At 37.7% G+C, this 26,143-nt stretch overlaps 1 protein-coding gene across 7 annotated transcripts in view; it reads right to left on the bottom strand.

The window, feature by feature from the left end:
- Positions 1-26,143, bottom strand: part of LOC135211118 (cytosolic 5'-nucleotidase 3-like) — a 250,829-nt gene that overhangs the window by 19,250 nt on the left and 205,436 nt on the right. For all 7 annotated transcript variants that reach the window (XM_064244229.1, XM_064244228.1, XM_064244227.1 and 4 more), the window contains exons 5-7: positions 25,204-25,426; positions 8,750-8,912; positions 2,982-3,182 (exon numbers count right to left, since the gene is read on the bottom strand). In XM_064244229.1, coding sequence (XP_064100299.1) covers positions 2,982-3,182; positions 8,750-8,912; positions 25,204-25,426 — 587 coding nt within the window. The remainder of the gene's footprint in view (positions 1-2,981; positions 3,183-8,749; positions 8,913-25,203; positions 25,427-26,143) is intronic.

Genomic DNA, 26,143 nt, shown 5'->3' with positions numbered 1-26,143 from the left:
CAGCTATCCCCTTGTGAGAGATAATATTGATCCCCGTGCGGACAAGATGCATTTACCCTTTCTCCAGGCCATTAAACGGCCTCTTGTAAATAAATGTATGTAAAGTAATTAGCTGAGTTTTCTGGCGACCTTTTTCTCTAAAAATAATGATATCAAAACCCCCTTTTTTAAGGTAAGTTAAAAACCCAGTTACCTTGCATTTCCATATAATATTTTCCGTTTACGTATTCGGTTCATACGAGGCCCCGATACGTAAATGCAGGCATACTCCTACCAGATAGTTCTGTCACAGAGTCAGTGCAGGCTGCAGCAGATGACATCAGAGGAATGAGTTCCTCTCTGGCAATTAAGAACAACTTTTCTGTTCACACGATTTTGAATGCTTGTGCCTGGCTTCAACAGACCACGTTCACTTCTTTTTCCTGAAGGACATTGCCTACAGGTCCTTGGACACTCTTTTCCTTGGGTCCAGTGGTGGCTGCCATCAAGTTATGTAGCTCATCCAGTGCCCACAGCGGGACAGTCGGTATCTTACCTAAGGTGATTGTGTGGGAGAGAGAATGAGGGAGATGGCTGGTCTCCTTTCTCTTTTTTCCTTTTTGCTTCCTGCAGGTAGGCTGAAGTACATTGACACGTCACAAGCTGGAACTGGTCTGATACAGGTGAGTGTGGCAGCCTTACTAGTTGCAGTGATTTGGTTTGTTCCTATACAATAAACAAATCTGCTTCTCAGTACCACTTCTCTCTCTAACGAGGAGAGAGAGGAGTGGTAACAAATCCCTGTGGCCTACGTGGTTTGTTGCTTGTCTCATTGTGTTTATTCCCAGAAGGTTGAGTTTTTAGATGCTCATTTATCTATTCTCTCACGGGCTAAGACCCCTTCTTCAGAACTCAGTCATCTAGGAAGGGTGGTCAGGTGGGTTGAACCCCCCTAGCCAGTTCAGGGTACTTGTAACTTCCTCCAAGTATCCTCCCTCCAAGTATAAGTCTATCCTATTGTTAGGACCTCAGGTTTGGTGGCTATAAAAAATACAAATTGATTTTAAAATTTGTCATTTTGTTGACTTCTGTGGAAAGAAATGCTACTTTGTTGACCTCTTTGTCAAGAAATCCAAAGAATATGGTAGGCTTAGCCTAGTCCCTAAAGTTTGCACTTTTCCAATATAGAAACAACATAATAATAAAAGATTCTCAAATAAGTAAAACAACATTTGTATTTGTTGACTGTTGTTGGGGAATCCAAAGCCTAGCTTAGCCTAGTGCCAAACTCTTGCACTTTTCCAAAACTAGCCTATACCATAAAATTGGTCTTTAAATATCAAACCTTACAAGAGTATATACAGTAATCAATATTTGAAGGTTTTTAATAAAAAACACAATAAAAAGGCAGTTTACATAGTTTTCAATATATACATCCAAAGTATTCAAAGTAAAGTTTATTTTAGGCTTTTTTATGATTTTCAACAATTTTCCAGCTTATGAAGATTTTCAGCTTATGATGCATCTCAAGAACAGAACCCCTCTCATAAACTGGGGGCTGCCTGTACCATGCTATTCTCGTTGTCTTATGTATTTTAGATATGCTCTGCTTGCTTATAGTACCAACTCTATGTTCATACGTATAATATTTAGAAATCACATTATAACATTTAATAAAATGTACAGTATGCAAAGAATATCAATGCGCAATTTATGCCTTTCTGACCCAATGCAGTTCAATGTTCTGTTGTTTGAGCGTGTTTTGCATGTGCAGTACGGTATATACTATGGACTAAGAATATTCTGTAAAATGTCCTCTAAACATTTAGCTTCTCTTAAGGCTTCTGGCAAAGAGCCTAAGCATCAAAGACCCTCACAGTTAATGACAGATGAGGAGAAAATATACATGATTGTTATGTTGAGAAAGGGCAAAAGTCATGGATAAGCAGCAGGCCATTACCACGTGACTGAAATTGCAGTCACCTCCATTGAGAACGAGCATTAACAATATAAAATACTCTGGGAGGTCATTCTTGGAGAAAAACTAATTGACCTCTTAACTATTATCCCACCAATGGACCAGGACTTTGAAGAATTTCGTGGTCTGTATAATTTGATCAGGGAAGTCATGCATATACAGACAATGGTCAAGGCATGGAATAAGAATGAAGAAAGTGCCACAAATTTTCTCAATACTGCTACTGAACTAGTGAAGCCCTATCATAACACCTTCGTGAGAATATGAAAGTACTACCTCCATATGATGCACTCTCCCGAAATCCCTGACAAGGAGCCCCCTGAAGAAGGTGAAGAGGCACTGTGCAGTTTATCATCTTCATCATTCATCAGATTGCACAACTAATATCATCATCACCTATAATCAACATTCATCACTGGTAAGTGCCTGTATGATATAATATCATTACAGGCAAGTGATTTATGGCGCTGAGTTTCGGTTAATGGAGCCTTTATTAGGTATGCTATGGCACCAATAACTATTACTGGCACTGATAACTGACACTCGGCCCGTTATGGCACCATAAATCACCGAATAGGTCAAGACAAGAATTGGTAGGTGTCAATTGTACACTGAATAACTACAATGGGTAAACTGCTCCAACTGCCTTTGGTCTTACCAAGTGTGACTGAGGGGTATCACATACAAGTTCCAAAATGCAATACACACTCAAGCAAACTGCACTTGGTTGACTAAGAAACAAGGGTAAGTTTGACTATTGTGACTTTTTTTTTTCTCAAATATGTTCAAGAAACAAACTTTCTTGAGATGAGAGAGATTTGTGAACCTAGGTTCACTGTGTTACTTTATTATCCAACACCATATAAGCAACAAGGCATTCAGATAACAGGGACTTTACTATTTAAATGTTCAAAATATAGTAAGCAGAATATTCAAGCTATATTATAATATAATCCCAATACAAACAGAATGAAGCAGCTAAAGTATAAACTATACCATACAACAAAAATACTTCACTGAATACCTTATCATTAAGGAAGCCAATTTTTAGGACATTATTTGGTTGAGGTACTCCAACAGCCATCTTTATATCACCCATAGAATCGCCCATTAAGATGACATTACTGCGGCCTTTCAGCTTGTCAAAATAGTTTGAAGAGTGGATTGCATTTTCATTCTTATTAAACATGTGTATCAAGTCTCCCTTGAATCCAATCATAACACCCTGAAACATTAAATTAAGAGTGTACAACAATGAAGGGTAAATTTCAATAAGTCAGTTCTCTACAATATATTTTCATTATTTAATACTATTTTTTATTGCTTCATATTATTTTCATTACTTACCTCCATAAATACAAAAAAAAACTGCATTGGGCTGGCTTACAAACTAGAGTGCATCATTTAAGAACACACCCTTTGGGCAAGTCCTAAACCAGCATAGAAAGGTGACTACATTTTAATTACCGTATATACTCGCATATTATGCGACTTTTTAAACATAATTTTGAAGCTAATTTTAAAGGGGTCGCATCATACACGCGGTATAAAATTAGCGTACCGTCTATGCTTTCCCAAATCGGCAGATTGCGATAGTTACTACCGGAGGAAAACAGTAGATCTTTTAAAAAGTTATGCTTTACTTGTACTTCATTATATCCAATAATACTGTATGCATTCTCATATTAATATTATATTTTAAAATACAAAAGAGCGATCGTGCACCATTTGCATTATTTTGGTTTATACAGCATGTTTAACTGTTCTAGACTAACCCTCTATAATTTCCAAATCAGTTGATTAAGGCATAATACCGAAGGAATTTTTACTTTTTGTTTTACTCGGTAAAAGAAACATTTGTTACTTGAACTATTATTTTATTTTAGGATACGCAATTAAGTGAAATTTTATTAAAGTAAAAAAAAATGCATAAAATTAATAAACTAAAATCCTCCAAAGTCGCTCTCCGTGTCCATATCATCAAATACTGCTCTGAATTCTTCGCCATCAAGGCAGTCATATTAGTCATCTTCCAGATCTTTGATCATTTCATCTTCATATGGAAGGTATAGTCTTGTCACCGTGGCGAGCTCTCTGGCGTGGCTTTTAAAGATCTGCCCTTATGCTAATTTTACAAAAACAACAACTGCCCGTGTTTGACAGACCTTTGAATGTCCTTGAGACAAACCCCGAGGCTATAATTATAAGATTATAAGGGGTTTCCATTCCCAGGTACTTTAATCTCCTTCCTATTCGGCCCTTCTCTCTCTCTCTCTCTCTCTCTCTCTCTCTCTCTCTCTCTCCTCTCTCGCTCTCTGGCTAAGGCCCCACCGAATCCGTCGCGGCGTGTCGTGCGCGTCCAACACGGCTATGCGTTTTGTGCGTTTCGATCAACTGTCATAGTTCAAACACGAGTGGCCCCACACGGCGCATGAGCGTGCGTGGCGTCAGGTGCGTTACCAGACTGGACGCGCAAGGAACAAAACATTTTGTTTTTAGCCGCACGTGGACGTGCGTCTCCGAGCTGGGGTCCGCATGAAGGAAGAAATTGTGGTAGACCTACAACAATCTGCATTTGAACCACCTGCCCAACTTTGAGTTATAATCAAATGTGATGATTTGTGGTTATGATAAAGGATTAAAGAATTTTTTTATTATATTCTAATGGATACATTTATGTAAATATCTTTGTTTCTGAAGTTCCTGTATCAAAGTGTTCAGTTCACATACAATTCTACGTATCTTAATTTTTGTATTAAATAAAATAAAGTGTAACTTTACAAATTTTGAAATCAGTAATCCTTCCCTCAGAGTTACTACAAGTTTCTTACGTTGATACGGATCTTCTGTAATTGGTATCAAAGTCTGATATTCGAGATATAATGCCCTCGTCAAAGGTTTTCAGCGGCATCCGACAATATTAAAAAAAACTTGTCTGGATGCTATCGTAACTTATGAAAGAGTTTTGCATATTCTCCACTCTTTCCTCTTCTAAAGTTATGTCATAAGTCCAGATTTTCCTACTGTTCAACGCCTCTAATTTGGTTGACAGCACCGAGTCGGAGGAAAACCTCGCGCGCGCCCTTCATGACGGCAAGTACTGCTGAAGTTTGAATTGTCCGTCTTATAACCGTCGTGCATTTGTCTGGTTGGGCCACACATGCAGAAGACGGACACGCTTGTAGACGGATAGCCGTGTTGGATGCACGCGACGCGCCGCGACGGATTCGGTGGGGCCTTAGCCTCTCTCTCTCTCTCTCTCTCTCTCTCTCTCTCGTCTCTCCATCTCTCTCTCTCTCTCTCTCTCTCTCTCTCTCTCTCTCTCTCTCTCTCTCTCTCTCCTAAATCCTCAGCTATCCGAGCGAGAGCTTTTTTTATGGGACAACATAGGCCCGCATTTCGCATTTTCCATACCTAATTATTTTGTATACGATTGCCCTTTCTCGGCTGTGAAGTTGATGTCTATCCATGGCTGTGAGATGACCAGGAATAACTTGTAAGTCAGTGTCAAAGTCACTCCACACTTCAGTCAGGCCAAAATTTTGCCATATCGCATTCAAGCAATATTCAGTCATTGTTTCCTATCTATTATTTTGTCAGAGAGAGAGAGAAGAAGAGAGAGAGAGAGAGAGAGAGAGAGAGAGAGAGAGAGAGAGAGAGAGAGAGAATCTGTTTGTATACGATTGTTCATTTTCTCACTCGTCAAACTTACTCTGTTATGCTTTATTTCATATTTCCTTGCTCACCAATTTATTCTATACCTACGACATTAAGAAATCAAGATATGTGTAGAAGGGAGAACTGCCTCCAGACTGTACAGTCGGTATGGATTTAAACGCACGTGGAACTGGTTGAAATATTCGCAACAGCACCAAAATGAGATGCCATGGTGATAGAAAATCTAACTCCGTTTCTTGTTATTGCATAAAAAAAACTTTATCAATCGTGAACCTACGTAATTTATTTAGAATTCGGCGTAACGGAAAAGATAATATTTGATATCTGTAATGGGAGAAATGGTTTTATCTCTGTTGTTATAAATTTGGCAGATATGCGATCAAACACGTGGGAGGACCAAAACAGCCCAGCCAGAGAGCTCATCTCATTTTGTAAATACTATTGTTTGGTGTGCTAGGATTACCCGATTCATTTGGGTGTGCGCTGCAGCTGCTGCTACTGCTACTCAAATAATCGCAGTTTTCTTACTAATCCCAAGAGTTGACCATGGAAAATCCCAAGATTAACCAAAAATCCCAAGATAATAAAATAATGGACATATGCCAAGCCTTGGAGTCCTAAATATTTACTCTGTCTGTCTATCAGGAAAAGATACTTATAAATTGAATTGACGGTATCTTTTCTGAGAGAGAGAGAGAGAGAGAGAGAGAGAGCGAGAGAGAGAGAGAGAGAGGGAGAGAAGGGAGAGAGAGAGAGAGAGAGTATTTTGCAGTGTGTTCATGCTTGTTAAAAATGTGCAGTATGGGTAATTCATATATGGAAGAAAAAAAAAACAAATTTTGTTGCTGTCAGTCGCATGGACTAAATTTACAAAGAGCAGGATGAACTCTCTCTCCACTCTCAACTATACTGTAAGTGTTAACTTGAGTCTCTGAAACCAATAGGTATTAGCACATGCGCAACTGTGTGTGTGTGTGTGTGTGTGTGTGTGTGTGTGTGTGTGTGTGTGTGTGTGTGTGTGTGGGCATACTGTTAAAAAATGTGCTGTACCTACAGGTAATAAATACCTACATCTTGGAAGATAAAACAAACCAACAAATTTTGTTGTTGTTAGTCGCCAGGGATATAAAGGGTGTGACCAGCAGACAGAAAGATTAACATTTTTCCAGAGATTAAAGAGCTGAATTTTGTTTTGAAGCTATGTCAACCGCGTTAGTAAATAGGTATCATCTAAAGAAATTTTTTTCTTTTCTTTTTGCGGAAGAATCTTCAAACCATTTTACATTCAAAGTAATGAGAAGGAATCATTCTATTCTTCATGTAATCAGTAAAATACTTACACTAATAAAAACTAAAACTACGTATTGTATGCAAAACACACACATCATCGTTAGCTTCGCGTTTGTAAACGTTCATTCTAAGAAATTCAGAGTAGTATAACCAACACCTGATTGGTTGGTTGGTAGCCATGGAGATCTGTTATCCAATGACTGCCCTCTGCTTCTGTTCTATTTATAGACATATGCCGTGGATGGCACTAGTTTTGAACGTTACCATGTTCGTGATTTTCTGACTGCTGAGTGCAAAAATTACTCAATAATTTTCTTTATATAATTATTTCTTCATGAAAACAATAATATAATATGATCATTTTAACTTTAATGTATAGTGGTATGAAAAATACCAGTGTGTCGTAGCGATGCGTCATCAATATAGTGGTATGAAAATACCACATGGTGTTGTAGCGATACGTAATCACGAAGTACAAATTCTTTTCCCGGACCATCCTCAAAATTTTACGACTCTTCAACTTCAAGATCGATATGGTGAAATATATTATATAGTCATACTTATTGTTAAAATTCACAAGTTGAACTGCAAAACATTATTATATTTTGATTGTCATGTACATATATTTTTTGCGTTTTACGGAATGTTTGTTTTGAAAATAATAGCTATTAGTGAACATATGGTATTAATTGTCCCACTATTTTGTTATAGGTGATCTTAGTTATCTCACATTCATTTAACAGTACTATATTAATATTTATTTAAATAAACTGTAATTAATAAATAACAATAATGAAAAACATAAAGGGAAAAAATGTTTTTGCTGCAGTAGTGATGTTTGTTTGATTATGCATCTGACCTCACATTTCCGAAATCTGAAAAATTCCAAAAACCGAAACATCGGAATGTATGTGTACTGCACATTTTTTTAAACACGCACACAATGTCTACACATTTACTGATACCCGTTGGTAAAAGACTCAAATTGCAGTATTTATTCCTGAGAGAGAGAGAGAGGAGAGAGAGAGAGAGAGTAGACGAGAGAGAGAGAGGAGGAGAAGAGAGAGACGAGAGAGACGAGAGAGAGAGAGAGAGAGAGAGAGAGAGAGAGAGAGAGAGAGAGAGAGAATGATTTTGGACTTAAAGGCGTGTTATTTTTACAATTATTTTATTATCTTGGGATTCTTTTTTTATCTTGAGATTTTCTATTCAATTCCCGAGATTAGTAAGAAAATTACCGTAACTTGACTAGCAGCAGCACACATCTGAACGACTCGGCCATTAGCATGCTAAACCACCAACCTTATGAACTGACGCTCTCGGAAAAGGAACTCGCATGATACATGAGATACATGACAAAACCACTGTTTATTGGTGAAAATTTGGGGGTCGCATGATATGCGAGATCGCACATTACTCGAGTATATACGGTAAATATGAATTGATAAAGCAAAAATTCATGTCACAAGTTACTAGAACTCATCTTGCATATGAAGGTATGCCATAGGGGACCTTTTAGGTAATTAATTCTGTGCTACAGGTAACTATCATTAACCATGTTACATTAGTATACAGTAGTCACTCAACAATCATGGAGTCTGGGTGACAGCTAATTCTTGAACAGGGGATGTATTGGATTTAAGGTAAAGGCCCAAGATTTCATCAATTATCTGTCACAGCAAGCAATTTTGTCACAAAAACTGTGTACTGCAACCAATTCATACCAGCTGACATCAAAACACTTAGTACTAAAGTGAAATAAACAAGTCTGAAAATAAATTTCAAGAGATTACAAATCTTCAACAATGAACCAAATTTACTAACCTCTGCATTATATTCAAAGAAGTTGGAAACAACTTTCACATTTTCTGTATATACATTGAACTGTCTCAACACTTGCTCTAGGATATCACCCATTCCTGCTGAAAAGACTAGTACTGGAACACATACACTATGGAGTTTTTTGCAAAGGTCTTCTGTCCCATCCCTAGAGAAAAAGAAAAAATGGTAAATGAATGAAAAATAAACTCAGCAGCTTACTCCACTCCAAAATGAGCAAACACCTCCACTAAACCTTCAAATTTCTCTTTGCTTTCATCATAAGTGTTGTCATCATTAATATAAAATAATTTTACCACACCAACATATAATTTCTCATTACATGGCCAACCTTTAAGGTTTCTTGTCAATAAAAGCATAAGCTCATGCATGGAAAGGTTGGATATACAGCTGAAAACAAAGATAAGACAAAGAAAACAGTTCCCAAATAAATGTGTTTTTTATTGAAAACTAATATTCCTGGCATATTGTATCAGAAATTTAAAAACCAACAGCTAGAACTTTCAGCACTGCTGACTTTTTTATCCTCACTGCCACTTATATCTGTCATAAATTCCAATAATGGTCATGGGGCTAATGTGCCACTGGCACCTGACACCTCCAATAATTACCTACACAAATCCTAGTCAGTTTCAATGTTGCTCAACTTCACTGACTGACTATCAGTCCTAGTACTGACCAAACTAAGCATTGCTTAACTGGTAAGAAGTTCAGCAGTATAACAGACATGCTACAAGGGGTGCTTTGTTCAGAGAGGCACCTCAATTTCACCAGGGACACTGAAAGCACCTTCAAATGAGTAATGCACCCTGTGCAACATTGTACTAACCCACTAAACAAAGGCAAACCTTTCAGTTGTTTAAAGTATCTATATCTTCTGGAGTGCCCATGTATTCTTCCTGACAAAGCCTGCTTTGGGAAACTGCTTTACTGCTCTGTTTTGTCTCTAGTATAGTGTTTTATTTAAGCAGCTGCTTGTTCTCCAGTGAACCCTTGGTAGTAGCACCAGTTATGATTTTAAACAAGCATGGCTATTTTTCATCCTATTACATACAAAGCTTACTACAAAGAAGGCTAACTCCATGAGGCATGTAAAACTATTCAACATTTTTTAAGGTTGTTGGTCACACAAGCCAATGACTCTAATTTAGGTGTTTAAAACCTAATGTTTATTCTCCACAAAATCAGTCAATAAACTTTTGAACCAAAAAGCTTTACTAGCATACGTTAATAGAAACTTCGGGAAAAATTCCATCGTTTTTGGAACCTAATGCTTCAATTTTCCTACAGGTACTAAGACTCACAGTAACACTGAAAGTATATTAAAAAGAAAATATGAAATCTTAATACCAATAATGAAGTTCCTGGAAAAAGAACAAGGGGAAACATTTCACAAAACACTTCATTTAGATTTTCATAGTACGTACAGTATTCAAATTGATCAGTTACAAGTATATCTCAACAGATACAATAAATTACTATAATATAGTACAATATAAAATGTCTTTCTTTTTTCTACGTTTATCACAAACCCACTCATCATAAATAGCCATAAACAGCATCCTACCACACAACAGAAATGTTGCACAGACAGTTCACATGGCACATGCCTATCCAATTCCATCAGGTCAATGATGCCATGCTTATTCATTCTTCTGTGAGATTGGCAGTTGTTAAGAAACATCTTACATCCCAAGACCCTCAAGATAAACTGCTTGTGCAGTGCATTTCTTGGATTATCAATAATAGTGCATTTTAATTCCACCTCTTCCAAACCAGTATTTTGTGAGTTTCAATGAACCTTGTTACTGTGAGTAGCATGCTGCCCCTTCTAATTCCTGTACTTTTACAGATTTTTTAACTTTTCTCCAATAAGTTGCTTTCAATTTTGGGGCTTACTGAGTCTAATGGACACTGTGTAACTTTTAACACTAGCCTTATTCTTATCAGAGTTTAATTTTTGCTAAATAATGTTCATATCCTGCCTCCCCTGGCCGCATTAATGGGTTTCCTTTTATTCTCTGAATTCTGTCTCAACTGACAGTGTGTTACTGTATTCCTGAATTTGAGTTGAATGCATTTTACTGTTAAATTATTCCATTTAGAATTTAATTCTTAATTATTTTTTTTATTATCCCTCAACGTAATCAAGCTGGTTTGGACACTAAGTCCTTTACTAAAATTTGTGTTTTGATTACTTCCTTATTCTACAGAGAAAGTATATAAAGTGGCTTGCCTACAAGTGGCATTCTGCTTTATCTGCTGGCAATTTGTTGGACTTGTTTTATTGCTTCTTTCCTTTGATGAAGCTTCTACCTCCTACATGCCTCTTCCAGATGCTGTGAGGGTTGCATGCTGACGAAGTAGGCCTTCTCTAGTCTCCTTATCCCCTAAAAGAGTTCTTGCCTCCAAGAATGTCTCCCTCTCCCATTTACCTCTTGTGGGGATCTGCCTGTCTTGCCAGCTGCTGTCTCTGCTTCCATGCCAACAATATGACAAATTTTAATTAATTTGTATTTTTCCTAACTAACATACCTTCGGTCTTAACGATAGGATAAATCTTCTGGCGCCAGCTAGAAACCAGTTAAAAACAATCAAAGATTGTAAACGCAAGGAATATGTGGCATCTGGTATCTGATGCATAGCTGAGGTGGAAGCAAGTTGAGAGGGTGCCCTTGAATCCAGTGATGCATCAGTCTTTCTTCCAACCCAAGATGAAACTTAAAGAGGGACAGCTAGAGGTCGGCAGTCAAATAAATCACAGGGTAACAAAGAAACCAGCTTGGGAAGGAGAGTGCAAAAGCATGACTACTCTCCAAGGCAGTCAAAGAAAGACTGGTACATCACGAGGTCCCAAGCCCAGTCGGTGACCAGCTTCCACCTCATATATACACGATTAATTAAAAATTTGTCATTTGTTCATATGCGGAACAAACCTTCGGGCTTAACAATATGAGACTTACAATTAGCGAGAGGTATGAGAATCCTGAATTGACTGGAGGCTTGGCACATCCAATCATTCTTCTTAAAAATGAGATTGCTAAAGAAGAGGACCTAGGCCTTTGAGATGTTAGATATATCCTTTGAGATGTTAGATATATGGATTTCTAACACTCAGCCCACTAGGTTCAGATACAATGAAACATGTCTAGATTCATTACATTCATGGAAGTCCAAAAGAACTATATCTGTTCGGGCAGCAAACCATGTCAGACACAAGAAACGAGTTTGTCACCACTCCTCACTCCCCTTGACGGAGAGAGGAGTTTAAGCTACTGAGAAGCAGATTTTCATGTTGCATAGAACATGAAAAGTGCTGTAACAGCATGGTTGCAATGCTCAACTACGTCAAGCCAGTTCCAGTGTAGGTATGAGGAAAAGAGAAAAGGAAAAGAAAAAGAGACCAGTCACCTCCCTCATTTCCTACTCTACACAACACAATCATCTTAGGCAAGGTACAAACTATCCTGCCAGGGGCACTGGATGAGTCACACTTGTTGAACAGCCACTGCCGGATCAAGGAAAACATGTCCAAGGATCTGTGGGCAATGTTCTTCATGCAGAAGAAAGTGAAAGTGGTTTGATGCAGTCATACACCAGCATTCACATCCTATATCATATAAACAGATAAGTACTTTAAAATGCCAGGGGGAACATATTCCCCTGGTGTCTTGGGCTTCTGCGTGCCCCCAATTGGTGGGAGAACTTGACAATGAGGGTTGGTTTGTCTAATCACCTTGTGTAAAAAACAAAAGGGTGTTCTAGGAGACCTCTTTCTTGATCTGGCCTGTGTTACCATGAAGTTTATGACACATAACCTCTAGGAGTCGAGACGTTCAGATAATGACACAGTGCTTGACGGGACCCTGAAGCTTTCCAACTTTCCAAGGAAGCCAAGGTCAGAAGGAAAAATGTTTCCAAAGTCAGCTTCCTGGGAGATGATTGATGCAAGGGTTCAAAGGAGGTTGCGAGAGAATACTAAGTAGGAGGTCTGAGTTTCCTAGGTGAACAAGACTGCTCCAAGCTCTCGAACCACACAGAGAATTTCTAGGGCGAAGTCAGGTTTGCATCCGTCAGGCAAACTAATCACAAGTAAGCCCTGTAGCTCCTCACATGTATCAACAGAAGGAACCTCCTCTGTGCTGAAAAATATTCAGAAGATCTTGTCTACTGAACCATTGTAACGCTGCTCTTTTACTTTTTATTCTATTTAAGTACATATATGATAAATAAAGAGATGGGGGAAAAGAGGTCAGAAAGTGCCACAAAGAAGAGGAAGATGATATCAATGGAGATGAAAATTGGTATCATTGAGCTTCTGACAATGACTTTCTTTTTCTCTGTCTCTCTAGGCCAAGGTTTACCTGTAAGTTCATTGAATCAGACATTAAAAATTTGTAGAACTACCGTGCAGGATTAGGTAAATAAAATTCCACATTTTTGTAAGAGTTTTTACATATTAGGGTAAAATATCAGGCAGTGACACTGTCTAAGGCATCGTTAACCAGTCTAGGGCACTGTAAGGTGGATTGTGGCGTCCATAGACTTTTGAATTTTGGTTATTGCTATTTTTGGTTACCATCAAATCCTGGGGGCTGCCTGTAATAATATAATGATAATTATATTAATAATAATAAGAATAATCTTAATAATAATAATATTGTGTTTTATATTTTCTGATAGAACAGGTGATTTCCATCCATTTCATATAGTACTATGTACATGTATATGTATGTATGTAAAGGTATAAGCCACGAGGGAAAATAAACAATGGAGTATGCGCGAGATCTTTCGATGTTCAAACATCCTTTACTTAACAGATGAACTGACTTTACATGAGGAAATGACAATACAAGAAGGGTCGTATAACTGACAGATAGGGATTATAAAGAGATTAGTACCTAGAATTCGACACACCTGGAAGATGAGTAACCTTCCCAAACAAGCAAATACATGGGTACAATTAAAAGTTTAAGACAATCTGCTCAGACACAAGGACAAGACAATTAACCCTTTAACGCCAATTGGATATATTAAACGTCGATGAAAATTGTCTGTCGGGTGCCAAACCGAAATACGAAACGTCGACGAAAAAAAGTTTTTTTTAAACTTCACAGAAAAATAGTTATAGGCCTACTATGCGAAAACACTTTGAATCACGCACCTTGGGGGATGCTGGGAGTTCACGGATCAAGCTGTTGTTTTGTTTGCAATCGTTACCCAGGCGCGCAAGCACGAATTTCTTTCTTCTCGCACTAAAAAGCATCAGCGACACATCTCAGAAATCATTTGATAACTTTGACATAATTTTTGCACCGTTTTATATTAGCCGTTACAGAGTTTTATATATGAAAATGTGCACAATTTCATGTAGAATACAACAAAAAACAACTCATAGTTGTAGCTTTTATCAGTTTTGAAATATTTTCATATAGATAAAGATAAGTGCCAAAATTTCAACCTTCGGTCAAATTTGACTCTACCGAGATGGTCGAAAAATGCAATTGTAAGCTAAAACTCTTACATATATTCTAGTAATATTCAATCATTTACCTTCATTTTACAACAAATTGGAAGTCTCTAGCACAATATTTCGATTTATGGTGAATTTATGAAAAAACCTTTTCCTTCCGTCTGCGCGGTAACTCTCCGAAAAAATCAGAAATTTTTTTGTCCGATTGTCGTAATGTTTGCACAGTTTTATATTAGCCATTACATAAAGTTTTATATATGGAAATGTGTGCAATTTTATGTAAATACAACAAAAAACAACCCATGGTTATAGCTTTTATCAGTTTTGAAATATTTTCATATAAATAAAGATAAGTGCCAAAATTTCAACCTTCAGTCAACTTTGACTCAACTGAAATGGTCGAAATTGTAAGCTAAAAATCTTACATTCTAGTAATACTCAATCAATTACCTTCATTTTGCAACAAATTGGAAGCCTCTAAGCACAATATTTCGATTTATGGTGAATTTTAGAAAAAAAAAATTTTCCTACGTCCACGCGGTAACTGCCAAAAAATTCATAAATTTTTTCGTCCGATTGTCGTAAAGTTTACACAGTTTTATATTAGCTGTTAAATAAGGTTTTATATATGAAAATGTGCTCAATTTCATGTAGAATACAACAAAAAAACAACCCATGATTGTAGCTTTTATCACTTTTGAAATATTTTCATATAAATAACGATAAGTGCCAAAATTTCAACCTTCGGTCAACTTTGACTTGACCGAAATGGTCGAAAAACACAATTGTAAGCTCAAACTCTTACATTCTAGTAATATTCAATCATTTACATTTATTTTGCAACAAATTAGAAGTCTCTAGCACAATATTTCGATTTATGGTGAATTTATGAAAAAATAAAAAACATTTTCCTTACCTCCGCGCGGTAACGCTTCCGAAAAAAACAGAAACTTTTTCATTCAATTGCCGTAATGTTTGCACCATTTTAAATTGGCCGTTACATAAGTTTTATATATGAAAATGTGCGCAATTTCATGTAGAATACAACAAGAAAACAACCCATGGTTATACCTTTTATCCATTTTGAAATATTTTCATATAAATAACGATAAGTGCCAAAATTACAACCTTCGGTCAACTTTGACTCTACCGAGATGGTAGAAAAAAACGCAATTGTAAGCTAAAACTCTTACATTCTAGTAATATTCAATCATTTACCTTTATTTTGCAACAAATTAAAAGTCTCTAGCACAATATTTCGATTTATGGTGAATTTATGAAAAAAAAAAACTTTTTCCTTACGTTCCTGAGGTAACTCTTCCGAAAAAAATCAAATTTTTTCGTCCGATTGTTGTAATGTTTGCACCATTTTAAATTAGCCATTACATAAAGTGTTATGTATAAAAATGTGCGCAATTTCATGTAGAATACAACAGAAACAACCCATGGTTGTAGCATTTATCAGTTTTGAAATATTTCCATATAAATAATGATAAGTGCCAAAATTTCAACCTTCGGTCAACTTTGACTCTACCGAAACGGTTAAAAAACGCAATTGTAAGCTAAAACTATTACATTCTAGTAACATTCAATCATTTACCTTTATTTTGCAACAAATTGGAAGTCACTAGCACAATATTTCGATTTATGGTGAATTTATGAAAAAAACTTTTTCCTTACGTCCGCGCGGTAACTCTTCCGAAAAAATCATAATTTTTTTTGTCCGATTGTTGTAATGTTTGCATCATTTTAAATTAGCTGTTACATAAAGTGTTATATATGAAAATGTGTGCAATTTCATGTAGAATACAACAATAAACAACCCATGGTTGTAGCTTTTATCAGTTTTGAAATATTTTTATATAAATAACGATAAATGCCAAAATTTCAACCTTCGGTCAACTTTGACTCGTCCGAGATGGACCAAAAATGCAATTGTAAGCTAAAACTATTACATTCTAGTAATATTCAATCATTTACCTTTATTTTGCAACAAATTGGAAGTCTCTAGCACAATATTTCGATTTATGGTGAATTTATGAAAAAAACCTTTTCCTTACGTCCGAGCAGTAACTCTTCCGAAAAAATCATAAATTTTTTTGTCTGATTGTCGTAATGTTCGCACCATTTTAAACTAGCCATTACATAAAGTGTTATGTATGAAAATGTGTGCAATTTCATGTAGAATACAACAAAAAAAAACAAGTCATGGTTGTATTTTTATCAGTTTTGAAATATTTTCATATAAATAACAATAAATAGAAAACATTCGACCTTCGGTCAACTTTAACTCGACCGAAATGGTCGAAAACTGCAATTGTAAGCTACAACACTTACAGTCTAGTAATATTCAAAGAATTACCTTCATTTTGCAACAAACGGGAAGTCTCTAGCACAATATTTTGATTTATGGTGAATTTTTGAAAACAGCTTTTTTTTTTTACGTCCACGCGTTACGAATTCATGCATCATATTGTGATAATATTTTCTATGTGTTGCTTTGCTCGTTTTACAATTTGTTATATACCACAATCATCACAATTTAGTGTACAATACAACGAAAAAATACTTAACTCATTAGCTTTAACAGTTTTGCTCACAGCGCGATTTGTATACAATTATATATGAAATTTCTTTTTGCGCTGTCATATATTCCAATATTCATATATGATAATGATATTTTTTTCATTTCTGATGGTTGCATCCTAAACTTCAGACAATGACAAAAAAAGGAGCCAAAAATGAACTCTTAATCTTGAAAATTAAGCGTGCTGTGACTTTTTGAAAAAAACTTTTTTTCCGCTTCGGCGCTCACTAGCGAACACCGCCGGCATACGGGAGACACTTTTGGAAATACCGACTCGGCATTTAAGGGTTAAAGGATTATTATAGGTGACAGCTATTCAGAGCTTTGGTAAACAAAAACATATTTACAATAATACATATTCACAATAAATATTAAACATACATGTACAACGAAGATATCTCTAAGGCAAATCATTTTTATTTAAGTCTGTAATTATATCTTAGAGGTCATTCTTAAACATGTTACAAATACAAGGGTCTAAATGAAACTGGCCACGAATAATATTGAAATTACAATGAGAAGTAAGTTGTATTAAAGCAGATTCTAAAAGATTTCGTGATAAGACATCTTTTGACCTTGCAATTACTGAACTACCAATCCAATTTATTCGGTGGTTGTTTTCACTTAAATGAATGAATATTGCTTTAAATGTTTGCCCAGTTTTTACAGATTATTTATGCTGAATTAACATTACTTCAAAGCCCTTGCTCGACTGTCCGAGATAAAATGAGGGACAATCCAAACATGGAATTTTATATATTATGTTGTTGCTTTCTCTGGATTATTATAGCTGTCACCTATAATAATCCTTTAATTGTCTTGTCCTTGTGTCTGAGCAGATTGTCTTAAACTTTTAATTGTACCCATGTTTTTGCTTGTTTGGGAAGGTTACTCATCTTCCAGGTGTGTCAGATTCTAGGTACTAATCTCTTTAAATCCCTATCTATCAGTTATATGACCCTTCTTGTATTGTCATTTCCTCATGTAAAGTAAGTTCATCTGCTAAGTAAAGGTCGTTTGAACATCGAAAGATCTTGCGGATACTCCGTTGTTTATTTTCCCTCGTGGCTTATACCTTTATTTATGGATTTATCACGTTCCTAACTTTCGTGATTCAGTTATACATGTATGTATGTATGTATGTATGTATAATATAAAAATTGGTGCCCCTCCTATGACATTTTTCTGGATCTGCTATTGCCTTTAAAATACGATTTCTTTAGTTTGATGTAATGTTTTGTGTCTATTACAAAATTCTGCCTTTTCAGTTTATTACATAAGAGTATTTCACATTATTTGTTTGAATGGTTCTGCAGCTTAGTGAATTTCCTATGCATATTGTTGTGAAATCTTCTTTGCCTCCTTGTCTAAATGACATCAATCCCCTGGTCCCCAACCATCCTTTCATCCAGTCAGAAGCCTAATCACCCACGCTATTATAGTCTCCGGCTTTGCTAATTGCTTATTTCATAATATCAGTTAAGTAACAGGTTCCTTGGCTTCAACATTGTGATCTTTTTATCCTTTAAGTCGTCTCGTTTTCCCTGTTAATTGTCAGAACAATTCTGTTAATTTTTGTGATTTCAATTTACATTATTACAGTCATTACAGTACATAAATTAATTACATTATACTATTGTCATTATGGAATGTTACCAAAAAACTGTTTTTGCCTCTCTGAAATGTGGCAAAAATGCAGACTGGTTTGTTTAACATGTTTAAGGTGAGCGTTTTTATGATTTGAATAATTATGCAAAAAGTATTTCTTGGTAATTGCAATGTTTGTGAGTAATTGCTTCTCACCTACTTTCACCTTACAAAATGACTTTTCCTACAGTTTTAATGCTTTTGATGTAGAAGTTGTTTTTGTTGGTCAAATATTATTTGCACATGCCCAGAATTCTCTACCTAACGCCCACCCTTCTAAATCTTCACCTTCTCACACCTTTTGCAGGTGTAAGCACCCCTCCTCCTACAACCTCCCCTCCTGGTACCTCTCTTTCCTCAGCCTCTCCTTGCTTGGAACATACAGTGGAACCCCCGTATTCGCGTTCTCCAGATTCGCGGACTCTCCCAATTCGCAGGTATTTCTCTGGGGGTAACCGTTTCCCTGCATTATTCGCGGAAAATTCGCATGCATCGCGGTATTTTTCTATGATAAATATCCACAAATTCCTGGTTTTTTTGATGAATTTAATCATAAAATGCACTTTTTGTGATCAAACTATTAAAAAACCAAGTATGAAAATTTTTAGTGGGTTTTTCTTGAGTTTTAACTAACAAAATAGGCTGTTTTTAGCATTTTCATAGGGGTTCCAAACATTCGCGGATTCTAACTATTCATGGGGGGGTCTGGTACGCATCCCCCGCGAATACGGGGGGACCACTGTATAGCTCCCCAATGATTTGCATATTCGTCAAACTTTTCCAGAAAAATTCACAGTCCCCCACCATTGTTGGGTAGAGATAGGACATAACAGTTGACCACCAAAAGATAACTACTTACGACTTTTACATCAGAAGCACTAAAATTAGGAAAAATCAATTTCCAAGGTAAAAGTACCAACTTAAAACTTAGAAATACAGTAGACCCTTGACTCACGAACACAATCCGTTCCTAGACCTTGGTCGTGTTCGAAATTGTTCGTGACTCGGAGCTAATTTCCCCATAAGGTTTAATGGGAATAATATTAATTGGTTCTCGACCCCTACGAACCAATATATATTATGTATATTTTGCCTTATTTTACACAGATAATGTAAAAGTCAGTGTAAAAAACCTTAATATATCTAATAATATAATTTAAAATGGTAAACTAACACTATAAAAACGTTTGTAAAGTGAACACTTACTATGACTGGCGAGACTTCTGGCTTGACGGACAAGAGAAGAGGAGGGTGGTGGGTGGGGAGGAGGTTATTGTGCGGAAGGAGACCCTCCCCCATCCAGGTCGGGGAGATCTCGTTCCGGAGATTCAACTCTTCTAGGTTTTTTGGTGAACGTTTAATCACAAACTTATCCAATGTCTGTTGCCTTTTCCTTCCTTGCATAACTTTTCTGAAATGGCTCATTTAATTTTCATTGAGCATATTCACGATCCTGTTCGTAACAATTTTGTCCGGATGATACAATTCAAGGAAGCACTGGACATCATTCCACTTTTCCAATGCGGCTTTTATCACATCACTGCTGACATCTGTAACTTCCTCCCCAGCCTCCTCTTCGTCAGTTGATTGCTCCCGAGCAAGTTGCTCCTGCTGCTCTTTGTGGAGTTGAACAAGTTCGTCCGCAGTCAAATCTTCTGAATGTTCAGCGACCAATTCTTCAACATCTTCGTCGTTGACTTGTAGACCCATACTGTTGCCCATGGACACAATTTCTTGCACAATCTCTGCATCGAAGCCCTCAAAGTCACGGACAGTTACGCACTGGGGCCAAAGTTTCCGCCACGCAGAATTTAATGTGCGGTACGTAACTTCAGTCCATGCGTTATCAATGAGGGTTATGCAGTGAAAAACATTAAAGTGCTTCTTCCAAAATTCTTTTAAGGTTAATTTTGTCTCTTCAGTTACACGGAAGCATCTGGAGAAGAGCGCCTTCGTATATAATTTCTTAAAATTGCTAATGACTTGTTGGTCCATGGGCTGGAGAACAGAGGTCGTGTTGGGTGGAAGGAACTTGAACTGAATGAAGTCATGTTCACTGCAGTCAGCCAAGTACGAAGGGTGTGCCGGGGCATTATCCATGATCAGAAGGCACCGCAGGGGTAGCTTGTTCTCTGTTAGGTACTGACTCACGGTCGGCGCAAACACTTCATCAATCCACTCCATAAACAAGTTCCGTGTCACCCATGCTTTTGTATTGGCCCTCCACATTACAGGCAGTCTGGCCTTATTTACGTTGTGCTGCTTAAAGGCACGCAGGTTATTTGAATGGTAGACAAGTAGCGGCTTTAGTTTCAAGTCGCCACTTGCGTTTGAGCATAACAAAAGCGTAAGCCTATCCTTCATTGGCTTGTGGCCTGGGAGCGCCTTCTCTTCTTGGGTGATAAATGTCCTGTTGGGCATCTTCTTCCAGAAGAGGCCCGTTTCATCACAATTGAAAATCTGTTGAGCGACGTATCCTTCGGCCTCCACGAACTCGGCAAACTCAGTCACGAATGCCTCAGCAGCAGCCTTGTCTGCGCTAGCAGCCTCACCATGCCTAATTACAGAGTGAATTCCAGTTCTCTTCTTGAAGTTATCAAACCACCCTTTACTAGCCTTAAAATCATCTGGCGTGGCACTAGTAGAAGGAGTTTCCTTCAGCAAACTCTGATACACTTGCCGAGCTTTCTCGCAGATGATCGGCTCGTTTACACTATCACCTGCCATCTGTTTCTCATGTACCCACTTCAAAATTATTTTTTCTGCCTCTTCGAGGGTTTGCGATCTCATCTTGGTTAGTACTGTCACTCCCTTCGCAACATTTGCTTCTTTAATGGCATCCTTGTTTTTCAAAATTGTCGAAATTGTCGACTTGGCCATCTTGTACTCACTTGCGATATCGGTCACGCGAACACCACGTTCAAACTTTTCTATAATTTCTTTCTTTATTTCAATGGTTATCTTCCTCTGCACCCTCTTCTCACCATCACTCTTCACTTTCTTACTTTCACCACCACTCTTCACTTTCTTAGGGCCCATTATGAAGAAAATCACAAGTTTTAGCGCAAAAAATGCTAAGCGAATTGACGAACGTCTTGTACACAATGAGATGAGACAAAGAGCGATGCGTGGGTGACGCCGTGCGTGGGCGGCTGGAGGATGGCTGGTCCCATGGCAACTCAAACGCTCTCACGTGTGCTGGGCGATTTCGCGCATTTTTCAAATGTTTGTGTCTAAAAATTAGTTTGTGAAACAAAGTGAATTGTTATTTTCCAGAAATTTCCAGCATTTTTCAAATGTTCATGTCTCAAAATTAGTTCATGACCCAAACAGAATTTTTATTTTCCGCATTTTTTTTTGTTCGTATCTCAAAGTTAGTTCGTAAGTCAAGGGTGAAATTTTACCTATAATTTTGGTCGGGGATCGAGTTGTACGTGGGTCAATGCGTTCGTGAGTCAAGGGTCTACTGTACCAATTATAATACCTAGGTTTGGACCAATTGAAGAGTCTTCATTAGGTCTTCCATATACTTCTTGTATGGAGACTGTAGAAGGCAGTCATCTAGGTAAAAGCACACCTTGACGCCCATCAGATGAAGCCATGCGATAGAGGGGCAAGTACTCGGGTGAAGACTTGAAGAGCTGTGGGCAGTCTGAAGCACAGTGCCTGAAATTGAAAGGTTTGTCCTGGAACATAAACCTCAGGTACTTCCTGGATTCCGGGTATATTGGAATGTGGGAGTAAGCGTCTTGCACACCGATGGATACCATCCAGCCGCCCTGATGAATAGCCAAGAGAACTGACTTGTTCATTGGCATTTATAACTTTGTTGTCTGTACAAAGAAGTTCAATGTGCTTACGGCCATGACCAGTTGGCCTCCAATCTCCTGATGACTTGGGAATGACAAAAAGTCTGTTGTAGAATCCCTTTGACGATGTTTCCTCTACCACTTCACTTCTATTGCTTGCTTCAGGAGAAGAGCTGTAACCTCGTTAGACAGAGCTGAAAACTTCTCTGAGCCTTCTGAATATGCCGTCAAGTCAATGAGAAAAGATGTCATAGGGGTTTTTTCTGAATGGGATCAAATATCTTTCTCTGAGGACATTCTTCACCCATGGCTCTACTGACCTTGCTTTCCATTTTTCCCAAAATTGTAGGAGTCTTGCGTGCACAGGTGTACAAAGGACTGGATCCTCACTAGCTAGAGCTTGGTCAAGTAGACTTCTTGCTAGACGGTCTAATCAAAGATTCGAGCATAGCCGAGACTGGCCTCTTCCTCTGCCTCCTCAAAAGGGCTGTGGTTGAAGAGGTGATGAAGATTTTGTAGTGAAAGATACCGTAAGAGCACGATTGGAATCCTGAGGCTGATTGTGCTAGAAAATCGTGTGTTGTTCTGGAGTTCCGTAATAACACATTCCACAGTAGCTTGCAGAAACAGACTGTCCTTATCCAAGGAAACGAAGAGGAGAGAAGGTCTTTGGGAAGAGGTGACTCCCTTAGTGGTAAATGAGCACCACAGTTTCCTCTTTTTAATGATACTGGCTGAAAAAAGCGCTTTGTCGGCACAGGAAAGTACCCAAAGCCAGTCCACTGCAAACTTCTCTTGCAGTGAGGGACACTTCCTAATCTTTATGGTAAGTTCTCCCGTGGTTCTGTCTAAAAACTGAAAATCTCTAGCACCTTAAAAATTTCCTTTACAAAATGGCCCAACTCTGTGGACGAAAACAAAATCTTCGCAGAGTCGAACACTGATCTCCGAGTAGGATCAATGAGAATGGAGAAGTCCCCTTGGGAGGAAGCAGAGACTCCCAAGAGTGGCACTTATACGGTCACATAATAGCCATACCTCCTCTATGACAGACAAGATGGGGGAGAACAGAAAAGCGCCTTGCCTAATTCTCTCTTCTCGGAAAGCCACAAGTCAATGCACTGCAAAGCCTTCTTGGCAGATATTGATTAAATCATTAAAACATAAAGGCAGAGCCAGGAGAAGGTGATGCAGCCAGCATGATCCTCTAACACTAAAGGGGATGGTGAAGGTTTATTCAAAAGTTCCATAACAGTACTGTCTACATTGATGTATTGGAATAAGTGCTGGGTCTTGAGTCAGCAAAAAAGGTGTGTGCATTAATTCCTGATGAAGGGGGGACCCAAGTCTTCAACTATAGGGGTTGTGCTTGCATCCTGGACTACTGGTTGTCCTGCTGTCAACTGACACTCCTTCTCTTCCAAGGAACCTCCAGAAATGAAGTTATCCAAAGCCTCACTACAACTTGCAATTTGATCCACTGATCAAATTACTCCTTTTGGACACTTGCAAGCCACTTGTTACTTTGATCCAATGGGACAATCTGTTCCCACTGGACGCCTGTGGGTCCATTCAGGTTTAGAGGCATTGGGCGCTTGTGAACCATTGGGAGCTCAGTTTCCATTAGGTGCTCAGTATCTTCCCAGAAGCTAAAGGAGGGTTCTTGATCCCTGTGGCATTGACAGGGAATCGATGGGGCATTTGGCCACGTAGCATGCCTCTTCAATGGCCTGGATGAATCTTGAAAGCACTGACTCCATCCTCAATATGCATCCAAGTCAGAACCACTGAAAGAAAGGGTGTGCAATACCCCTTGAATGCCTTTCCAGTGACTATCCAAAGGAACCTAGGAAGTAGCAATAGATTTTGATGAAGGAGCAACTACTCATCGACAAGCCCCACTGACCTCCCTTGGACTTAAGGTTTGCTTCCTCCAAGGTGCTGAGGAGTCTAGCAGGGACCTCCATCTAGGTGTAAAGGTGGAATGAGTAGCACCAGAATCACTAACACTAACTTTGTCCAAAAGGGCCTTCACTGAATCACCAATTTGAGCAAAGGTCTCCACTAAGGCATCAAATTTCTTATCCATAAGGCTTCAAGACTGACAATAGCACTAGGTTCAGGGGGGTGGGAGCCGGGTAATGGAGTAGAAAGAAGCACATGAAAACTGGGAAATGGAGAAAAAGCAGTCACAGAAGTCGAAAGTACCGGTTTAGGAGATGAAGACCTAGAAGCTCTAGCTTCAGCTCTAATAGCCGCCTTTCTCTGCCTAGCTTCCTCTAATTTGTCTAAATGTGAAATCAAAATTCACCACTTACAGTTGTCCCAGTCTTTGCACGCTTCACATGTCAAGTCAGGTAAACAAATTTGTCCAAGGCAATGGTAACAAACTGAATGTAGGTCATACTTTGAGGAAGGCAACATGGTACTGCAGCCCTTGCTGCAATACCGGCTACTAAATGCACTAGCATCTGACATAATATAAGTAAAAAACTTCCCTGGAACTGGGGGGGCACTTACCAGCACCAAAACAACAGAACACCAAAGCAAATTTTTAAATATAAAGTAGAAACTATAGCTATGTAATTACTTGGTAAGTTACTTATATAAAAACATCGCATACGTACTGTCTTTACCCATTACCATGACAATTGAAAAAGCATAATTTACAAAAGAAAAAGAATGAAACCACACTAAATAACATTTATTGGATAAAATGCTGGAAGTATAAGAGAAGTACAGTACTTTATTAATGTACCACTAGAACATTTTGCTGAACCAAATCTTTGAGAAATGAAAATTTCTCCTTACTTAATTCTCATACCATTAAAGAATGGATTCTTCAAGCTAATCCTATGAGTTTTCAAATTTAATACAGAAATACAATACAGTAATGCAAAGTTATGAGGTCAATTGCTCTTACCTTAACATTGCATTGCTAGCAGCAACCATCTCTGCCAAAGACCCTTGACTAACTTTGCATTTCACGATGAGTTTGTGGATTTGACCATACCACTCTATCATGTAAGGGATCTTCTCTTCTTCTGTCATGTGAGGATCTATCTCTATTGGATAATACTTGGCCAAAAGAGCATTGGCTTCTTCCCGGTAAAAGGCTGGCATTAAAGAGCTGTTGTCCATGATCCCTGGAGGTGGTAATGAAGCATAACTATAATTATCAGCATGAAACTCCTGGAATAAGAGCATTCCTTCAATATCATTTTTTAATATTAATTTTCCTGCAAAGTAAATCATAATCTAATTCTATAGCTTTGAAATTACGTATAGTAAAAATAACATCAACAGTAGTGGTTTGTACCTTTGTGGATTACGTGAACCACATTTAAGCCTACTTAATTCAAGTTTAATATTGAAAAGATAGATGAAAACATACAATTCATCTTATACTGAAAGCTACAAAAACATGAACAAAATAATATATGCAATAAATAAACATATATAAGGTTTTGGCATCCTGCTGTCAAAAAAATCATAATTTAATCCTAGTCTTATTTTTAGTATCTTATTTTTTAGCAAGGAAAAGCTCTCATCTAGACAAATAAGCATTTACAAAGGTTAACTGCTAAGAATTATTCAACATAATATTTAAAAAACATTTATCCAGACGACCAGTATACCACTAACCAGCTTGATACCATGAAAGCAATAACTAAAGCCAACCATCAGCTATCCTGAAACCTATGTAATCTTCTCCCATAATTCCAATTTACTTCTGGTGTTTGTTTAGTATAGGATGTTTCACCTTGTTTATTCATGTATCCAAGTTTGTTGCAATAATAACTAGTGTCAGCTTCTTTCATCCTTTAAAATACATTAGTTTAGAGTTCACAGAACTTTCATGC

The sequence above is a fragment of the Macrobrachium nipponense genome, chromosome 4 (assembly GCF_015104395.2).
Source record: "Macrobrachium nipponense isolate FS-2020 chromosome 4, ASM1510439v2, whole genome shotgun sequence".
NCBI lineage: Eukaryota > Metazoa > Arthropoda > Malacostraca > Decapoda > Palaemonidae > Macrobrachium > Macrobrachium nipponense.
The sequence above is the reverse complement of the archived record's forward strand: the minus strand, read 5'-3'. Positions and strand labels throughout refer to the sequence as shown.